This window comes from Aythya marila (genome assembly GCF_965140915.1).
Source record: "Aythya marila genome assembly, chromosome: 3".
NCBI lineage: Eukaryota > Metazoa > Chordata > Aves > Anseriformes > Anatidae > Aythya > Aythya marila.
The window spans coordinates 74946298-74955849 of record NC_139044.1 but is presented as its reverse complement, the minus strand read 5'-3'; the positions used below and the strand labels follow the sequence as shown (position 1 = coordinate 74955849).

Sequence of the window (9552 nt, the reverse complement as noted above, 5' to 3'; positions counted from 1 at the left end):
TGTGTTAATGGTTTGAGCACGTTTGTGCAAGGCATGTACACTGATGTGCAAATGGTCATGTACAAGAATTATCAGCATCAGTAATCACATTGTTTCCAGTTACAGGGAAAGTGTTAGTTACATGTAATTGATAGCAGCCCAATTTCCTTGCCCTAGGATCCAAATGCCAACATTTTTAAATGGCTGCCAACCTCTGGCTTTCAAATGCACCTATATTCCATTCCTAACCAGGATCTTAACTTGAGCTTTCCTTCTACCTCCAACTGCTCCTCCCTATACATCCCCCAAAACACCAAAGACATTCTCCAGTATCCCAACCTAGTTCTTCCTATCTACTGAGCCTTCTCCACCCTCATTCCCCAGCCCCATCTGCACCCACTCCAGGCTCCAGATAACCCCAGACCTGTGAAGGGCTTGCAGAGTCAGACCAATGTCTCTTCCCTCCAGTAGGGTGGGAGGAGCTATACTGACATTTTTGCTGTAGTATGTCTTTGGCCCTTACATGTTGGCTGTGGCTATTCAGTGTGCCCTGTGCCTTGCCAACTAGCTGCGTCTGGTAAGTATCACTACAGAGCAGAGGCCTGGATTCAGTGGCACAACCAGGGGAATAATGTGATCCTCCTACCCTTGACAGTCCAAGAGCATGGTCACTGACGGGCCTCGTGGGACCTGACACTAGCTGGTGCTGTGCCTCTTGCCACCCCTGCCATGGGCTACCTGGAGTAAATGGGACTGAGAAAGGACTGAGGAGCACTAACACTGGCAGTCCTTGTAGGAGGCACAGGGGAGGCAAGCTGCACGTTTCTTCATAGTTTGTATAGATTTAGTACCGCACAGGTATGGTGTCTTTTGTCTCCCCTACTCCTTTTGGGGTAACAAAATCAACTAGTTGATTAAATGAAAAAACAAGAAACAACGAATAACTAAACACGGTTCATTTTAATTTTTTATTGTTATTTATTTATTTATTTTTTAAAAGATAAAATTCAGACATATTATTTAGTCAGAATACACCTAAACCTGTGATTTAAAGCCATGCCTAATCTCAAATGACCACATATTCCAGGGATAATTTAGGAGTCAGTAATTTAGGGGCCATCCTCCACAGGCATTTCAGTTGTGGCCATCCTCTTCTGGAGTGTGGCAGAGCTGTAAAGTGTGGATGTGGGTTTTACTGTGACACCTGGTCTGGATGCTAGAGTGTTGGCATGGGTACATTTAATTTACTGCCTGAGAGTCCAAGAATTTCCTAAAGATCTACGCAAAGCACAGACTGCTCTGTTTCCAGAAGATATCACAGTCTACAGCTGCCTGTCACCAGCTCCCTCTTCGGTTATGCTTCTCCTGTGAGCACTGACAAAGCTTCTTCAGCCAAGCTGAGCTGGATTAGCAAAGAGCTACTATTTAAGCAGCCAGACTAACCTGGCTTATTTTGGCTGGAGCTAAGGAGTTTCCTCTTGAGCAGCTTTGCTGGTAGGTTGGAGGGGGGCAGCATCCATCTGGAGTGGAGAGGTGACAAGCAAATAGGGCAATCTCCCCCTCATCAGTGTACCTGAAAGCTCATGGTCTTACTCTCATCAGAGCTGTTGGCTCCTTTCAGCTACCATGCATGGGCACAGCAACACATGGGGCTGCACTGTGACCTGAATCGGAGACAACAGCATCAGGTTAATGCTAAACAACTTGTTTCTGTTGGTGTTGGGTTAGCATTAACCAGATTCCCAGCCTGCTCCTTTGCATGAACGCATGAATATTTGATTGTTAAATGAGTCAGATGTGGGAAGATAAAGGAGCATTTAGGTATGAGGGGATAGTAACATTGACAGGATGCGACAGATCTTTAAAATGCTATGTTATTGTCATGTCTGTACAAATATGTACACAAAAACACATAATACACATGCACAAAAATGACATAGCATTTATTTATACATATATATTTGTGTGTGTGTGGATTTATTTCCTGTTGCAGTTCATAGAACTACTCTGGGGATAGCTCTGCTAGAACAACAGAAATGTGCCAGAGACTGGAAGTTGTGTTTATCTCAAGCTTGAATTCCCTCTCACTTCTTTAATGTCTCCAACTGTAGATAGGATTCTTCACCTCTCTCCAAATCAGATATATGATTTATCTATCCACTTCTACTATCTTCCATGACATGGGTACAAACTTCTTAAAATATAATTAATTAATATTTTTGGACTGACTGGTTAGTGTTCTAACAAAGTCATTCGTCATCACGAACAAATTTTCTTAGTTATAGCCACTTGAAAATATTTAGAAATAGCTTAATCACAGTAGAAATGAAGATTAGGGAAGTTTTCTCTCAGGCTTTCCCTGTTTCCGTGTTTTTTGCAGCACCTGGCTCAAAGTGTTACGCAGTTTCCTCTTCACATTAATGATATTTATGTAAGGAGATACGCTGACTTTCATTGGTCACCTCATTTGTTTCAGTGGCTTAATAAGAAACTATGAAATAGGTGTTGTGCAATTTCAGGACAAGTGCTCCAGGAAGCTGAAAAGTTGTACAAACAATGGACTAAACAAAGACTTAAAGATATTTAATATACTGAAAAGTAAAATCTCACAGTTGTTTCTCCATCATCGAGACTTAAAGGAGTTTGTATGGCCAAGTCAAGAAAAGAATCAGACTGCCAGATGAAATTGTTCAAGTTATGAGGAACACTTGCCTGTGGGATCATCCACTAAACAGACTTGCTACTTTTTACTTTGTATGGATTTCTGCAGTGTATTGTACTTTCTCAAAAAATTGTCAAAACCTGTGTACAAGTAACTTGGTAAGTTCTGAAAAACTCTTCTTAATCTGTTGAAATGTATCCAATCATTAACACTGTAAGTTTTTTTTTTTTTTAAATTAATGATCGAGTCTTTAAAAATTCTTTTACAGAATGTATTTGAGTAAAAGCAGGGTTTGAGAACTAATATTTTACATTAGAATTTGTAGAACCTGGTAAAGAAAAAAATCCCTTTAACTAGGTTGCATGGGTTTTCATATTATACTTTCGTTTCAGCAGCTCCTGAAATTACTGTAAATTCTAAAGACCCTGGATAGTGGAGGAGAGCAACCTTTGGTCTTTCAGTTTATTCACTTTGCTTACAGGTTTCTGTCTAGCCTGACTTTTCTTATGTAAACTTAGAAAACCTTTAAATTCATAAGAAATTGCCTGGGAATCTGTGGCTTGCACAATTATCACATACTAGTTTCAGTTCTTTTTTAAACCATTTATGCTTTAAATTGTAGATATTTCTTTAAGAAGCAAAGTAAGAGGCTAAACCCTTAATCTTATGCTTTCTTAGTGTTCCTTTGAGTAGTCGAGTGGAATTTATTATTTTCCTTCTACCGATGCACAACAAAGATAAGCAAAAGCTCTCAAATCCAAATGACAGATCTGCCTCAGACTTTCAGGAGTTAGCTGCTTGTTTCTATTTGCTTGAAACATTGATGTTTTTAGAAGATCATGTACCTTTGCTCAGTAAAAAGGACATTTTGTGCCTTCAGGCTAATTAACTGTGTAAACCTCCTGCAAAAGACTATCACCTGCTCCTTTTTGCTTCATACATTTGTCTGACGGTTCCTTTAAAACTATTTCTAACTCTGGCACCAGTGAAAGAGTTAATTGCCTTCCCTGGTGGAAGCCTAGCATGCTATGATAACTTTAATGGGGATCCTTCCTTTGATTTAAGCTTAAATTAATTCAGAATAAGAAATAATTTTTTCTTCCTATCAGCTTTGAAAGACAGGAAAATCACGTTCATGTTCAGTGAATGTATTGTGTTAGGGATTCAGATGAGAAAAATATAATCTTGGAGCCTAAGAGATGTAAATTTAATTTTTCTCCTTCTATCTACTTGTTGTGTTCACATTTGTTTTGTGACACCTTTATGTGGGTCTGGGGTACTACCTATTGTCACGTTATGCCTGGTGTGCTGAAATGTCTTCCCGAGGGTTGTCTTGTTAAGGATGTTCTTACTTGCTTGCAGGACCAAACTAAAGAACTAACATTCAGCTTCTCAAAGGTTATTAGATACATCCCTAAATCATTTGCACTTCACAGGAGATGACTGGTTTTACACACTTTGAATGATGTGAAAAAAGAGGCACCTTGGCTGGAAAGCCCTTCTGGCAGCAGAGGAAAGCTGGCCACCATATGGCTGCATACAATCCCTTCAAAAGGAGGCTAGACAAAAGGCACTTAGCTCGAAGGAAAGTCTTTCTGCTCCCCAGAGGTCAAAGCCACTTGGCTGTGTTATTTATGCCCAACATATTTATGAAGCATTTGTTATTGACTCTGTGAACCAGAATCGGGAGACGAGGGCCAAATTCATACCTGAGATAATTAAATTAACACTAGCTGATTCTGCCAAGTCTTTGTTTTAGCAGTGCTCTGCAATTAGTCTCAAGTGAGAAGCTACTTGTGTGTCAACAATACATTTATTCATATGAATAAATATTAGTAAAAGAAAACTTGTTTTACAAGAAACTGATATTTTGTTATATTTGAAAAATTATTTTTGGGGAGGAACGTTTAGACTTTTTGTAAAAACACATGTATTTCTCTTATAGGAAGGAGAACTTGGAATTGCAAACCTTTGCAATGTTAGTGACATCAATGGGGCGGTGAGTAATGGTTTACTTTGTTAATTACTGGCAATTTACATAACTGCTATTTGGTAATATGGGTACAATGACCATATTGTCAAAGACTTCATGCAAATGTGTACAGTTCTCTGCCTGCCACTGTCAGTAAATCGTGTACTTAAATTTGGCTCAAATTATTAAAGAGACAACCATCTTTTTTTTTTTAATTATTATTTTATTTTATTTTTTTTTTAAAGAAAACTCTGTGTAAAGTGTCTGATTCTCTGCTGTTAATTGCGTCCAGGTTTGTGATCTACAAAATTCATAATCAATAACTTTTTAGAAAGTGAGTCAAAACTAGTGTTTTCTCCAAAATTAAAATCATTAAGACTTTTATTCAGCTTGCTTTGTACAATTAAGTATACTTATTTTGTTTTGTCAGTGATTTGATGGGGGAAAACTTAAGCTGATAAATGTTTAAAATTCAGAGTTCTGTAGGACTTCAAATGCTTGTGCTTGTAGCAGGAGACTCTTTAGCTTAACATGAGCTTTCCATAGCAGCAATCCTGTGAGGACATTAGCTGATGTTCTCCTACTTCTGATTTCATGTGCAGTTCATTCTGGTAGTTATATATGTATTCTTGGAAGAGCTGTGGAGAATTTAGGTATCAGTACTTTCTGCAGAGATTAGCGAGAAGCAACCTCAGCACCTGGCTCATTTATGATGATGGGATAGTAAAAGGCTGTGTTGTCATGACAGTACATAGTTGACTTGACTAGGTTACTGTGTATCTTTTCTCAGTGTTATTAATTCTTGCTATTTTTTTTTTTTTTTTTTCATGAGGCTTTTCAGTACTCGATGTCAGAGTTGTCACACTTCTAATGTAATTCCCTTCCAGCTTCCCTTTAAAAAGAAAAATGTACAGGAACATTAAAAGGTGGATGGGACAGAACAAACAAGACAGGTCCAACATCAAATTCAAATCACATAAGATTTATCACATCTTTGAAAACTCATTGTTTTAAAGCCTATGCCTTGCATGTTGGAGAGCAAGAGGCTTTTATTTGAATGGCTTTCCACTGTTCTTGGCTGTGCTGCATAATGCATATCTGCACTTCTACCCAGTGAACAAGCATTTCTGAAATGTTCTCCTCACCCTTAGCACTGGAGTTTCCCTTCTCTTTAAAAATGTGATTTCAAAGTCCTTTTTAAAGCCACCATCTGTCTTTGCAGTGCACACAAGGATGTCAGTTTTGGAATGCAACAGTGCAACTCAGTTGCCCTCTGAAATGTGTGAGTATTGCCTTAACCTTGGCTTTATAGCAGTTGTCTCCAGTCCATCAAGTACATTATCTAACAGCAGATGTGGAAAACCTAACGAGAGCAGTGTTTTTATAAAAAGAATTAAGGTCTATATATATTTTTTTCAGTATATTTATAGTATCTCCATTGGGAAACTAATCATAGAATCATAGACTATCCCAAATTGGAAGTGACCCACAGAGATCAAAAATAATAATTCTTAGTGTAGGAGTTGCCTGTAAAATCAGAGGTTTAAAATGTATTTGTCACAATATGGGGACACTTTAGAGTTTATTCAGCTCAACCACTTACCCAGATTTTCAAGCACTGAGAGAGAACTAGTGATTTTCAGGATTTTACTCTTCTGGGGCGTATATCAGATATAAATGTAGCTCATGTCTTCACTAGATTGTTTTCTTGCTTTTAGCAAACCAAATGGGGAAAAATTAGCATGGGTCTAGGAAAACTGCCATGAGTTTTTAAGCTGATCTTTTTGGACCTACCTGAAAAACTGAAGCTCATTCAGTCTGGGCATCATCTTAATGATGGTTTCATTTATTTATTTATTTATCCCCCAAAGTGTGGGTTTTCCTTTTTTTTTCACTATTTACCAATGATAAGATTTTTGAGTATACTTTTAATATAAGAAATTTCTAATTAATTGATATTATCTGTTAAAACACTCTGTGATTATATTTATGCTAATCCTGCTTTTCACTAATTTGCTTCTTGGCAGAACAAGACATACACCAGAGCATGTGAGGTAAGTTAAATGCTATCAGATTGATACAAACAAACAAAAAGATCATAATTTCAGTTCTTACAGTGTGCATACAGTGCTAAGAAATATAATGTAGATACACAAGATTATCAATCCAGATCTAATTGTTTTGTGTTCCCTAAAGCTGAAGAATGACTTAAGTATTTGAATATACAATCCCTTCTTCCCAGCATGTTTGCTAAGGGCATATTTACATTGAAGACTGCTCTGTAGCAAGGAGTGTTGCTTTAAAGAAAGCAATCTAATCTCACCAGCATAGGACACAATAGAGACCGACTTCAGTTATTTTCTGGGCTCTCCCAGGGTCTTGTTCCATTCAATTTTTCATTGATACCATCAAAGATAAACCAGAGAGAATGCTTATTCAGGCTGGTATGGCATTGACTGGGGAGAGGTGGAAGCTAGACTAGAAGGAGTGGGAGCTAGACTGGAAGGCAATACATGCTCTTGACTGGGAAGAGGATATGAAACAAATAAAATGTAATTCAGTAAGGCACGGTGCATTGCTCTTTGGAGAGAGAATGCCTGATCTGTGCTGCAGATGGAGTGGCCCTTACTTTGATAAGCATAAGACAACAAAATGCTGTTGAGGAGACAGTGCCTTACAGGGGCCTTTTAACTTGAACATAGAGTGTAGGATGGGACAGTGATTATTGCAGGACAATGTCTGGCACTGCTGAGGCCAGTTGTTGCATCCAGTTGGAGGCAAACTGGCAGTAGAGGAGCTGGAAAGAATCCCAAGTAGAACACAAACCTGCTGGGAGTCTGGAAATCTGATTGAAAGGATTGATTTTTTGGGGTGGTGGTGGTGTGCTTCTTGATCTGTGAAACTGTGAACATGACAATAGTTTGCAAGTAAGCTAAATGGCTTACAGATAAAATGGTTTTAGAGCATAGGAACAGCCTAAGAAGTAACCAACTTCTGCAGAAGCACAGAAATAGTGGTTTTGTTTGTTTTTGCTTGTCTGGCCATACAAAATGCCGATGTTATATTCACAAACTCTGTGAGGGCTTTTCAGGATTATCCTTACGCTGGATCAGCTGGCTGACTTGACTCCCCATGTGGTCAGGCAAGCACCAGTTCACTGCGTGCAGGGGATCAGGTCATTGAAGTCCTCAGGGGAAAGGAAGAGCCACAAGAGCAGGACATTTTCTTTGGGATTGGTTTAGCTCTGTTGTGTGACTACACCCTGGGATTAAAGCCTGATGGTATTACTCTGTCCTGGTTTCAGTTAGCACAGAATTAATTTTCTTCCTAGTAGCTGGTGGAATGCTGTGTTTTGGCTTAGAATGAGAAGAGTGCTGATAACACCCCGATGCTTTAATTGTTGCAGAGCAGTGCTTATACTAAGCCAAGGACATCTCAGCCTTTGCTCTGTCCTGCCAACGGGCAGGCTGGGGGGTGCAGTAAGAGCTGGGAGGGGACAGACCCAGGACAGGTGACCCAAACTAGCCAAAGGGGTATTCCATACCATCTGACGTCATGCTAAACAATATATAGGGGTGGCTAGCCGGGGGGAGGGGGCCGGACTGCTCGGGGTTAGGCTGGGCATCGGTCAGCGGGTGGTGAGCAATTGCATTGTGCATCACTTGTTTGTACATACTATTATTACTTTCGTATTATCACCATTGTATCATCATTATTATTATTGTTATTATTATTTTTGTTATTTTTTTTCCTGTCTTATTAAACTGTCTTTATCTCAACTCACGGGCTTCACTTTCCATTTCTCTCCCCCGTCCCAGAGAGGGAGGGGGGAGGGTGAGCGAACGGCTGCGTGGTGTTTAGCTGCCGGTCGGGTTAAACCACGACATACTCCTAGGATCTCCTAGGATGGTATTACTCCTAGCTAGGATCAGGGGAATGCCTCTGAATTCAGTGGGAATATACATAGGAAGGGACAGTTCCTATGATGGAGAATATATGAGGATTTCTTCTTTTCAGGCAGAGCAGATGGCAATTTTTGCTCAAAATTTCTAAGGGTTGGAGCTTCTGTAATCCTTTTACCTAAAGCAAAAATTGGATTTATGGTTCTGACAAAGATCAGAAGAAGAAGGAAAAACAATGCAAAACACAAATGGTTGAAAATGTCTGTGTTAAATGAAGCAGAAAGCACGATGAATCAGCTTGTTAAACTGACAAAGTGATCCCCTGCAAACTAAACAATACTTGGTTGTAAAGACAAGCTGCAATTTACAGCTGATAAGTAATATTTACTTATACCCAGACCTTTGCCTGCTAGTAGTCATTGTAATTCACTTGGAAGTATTTTATTTCTCTGAACATGAAAGCATTGGAAAAACTTTTGAAATGCTTGTACTTAACAGCTAATGCCTAGATTTCAGGTAATGTATAATAAGGATATACTGCTAGGGAAGTTTTGAAATCTATCTCAGCAGCAATTGACTTTTCTGAAGTTGTATGCCTTATCAGTAGACACTGATAGGGTACCAGAAGTGGGTATCCTGGAATCTTAGAAAGAGTGCAATTGAGGAAAATTGCTCAGTTAATATAATGAATTCCCTCTGAATGGTCTAAATGTTAATTATCACTTGAAAGATGGCTGATGTATGAAGCAAACTTCAAGGTTTATAGGCCAAATAAACTCACACAGTAAAATGAGCCCAAATAAAATGCCTGTCTAGAAAAAAAAAATGAAACCATCACTTCTCATTTTTTTTTTTTTTTTTATTTCCTGGAGACTCAGTCTTAAAAGTGATTTTTAAGCTGCTGCAATGCATCTGGGAAATGTTACTATCTCTTTTTATGTTCTCTGCCTATAAAACAGGGTAATGCTACCCCTAGGTTCCCTACCTAGACTGAAACATCTCAGAATTTTTCTGTTCTTAGGATGTGAGTGCTCACT

The 9552-nt window shown here is 38.9% G+C and overlaps 1 protein-coding gene across 2 annotated transcripts in view; it reads left to right on the top strand.

Annotated features, from left to right (window-relative positions):
* Positions 1-2523: 2523 nt before the first annotated feature.
* The window catches only part of ROS1 (ROS proto-oncogene 1, receptor tyrosine kinase), a 79906-nt gene continuing 72877 nt past the window's right edge, over positions 2524-9552 (top strand). For both annotated transcript variants that reach the window (XM_082757135.1, XM_082757134.1), the window contains exons 1-4: positions 2524-2799; positions 4587-4640; positions 5836-5895; positions 6641-6667. In XM_082757135.1, the coding sequence (XP_082613261.1) occupies positions 2677-2799; positions 4587-4640; positions 5836-5895; positions 6641-6667 (264 nt within the window). In that variant the 5' untranslated portion in view covers positions 2524-2676. The remainder of the gene's footprint in view (positions 2800-4586; positions 4641-5835; positions 5896-6640; positions 6668-9552) is intronic.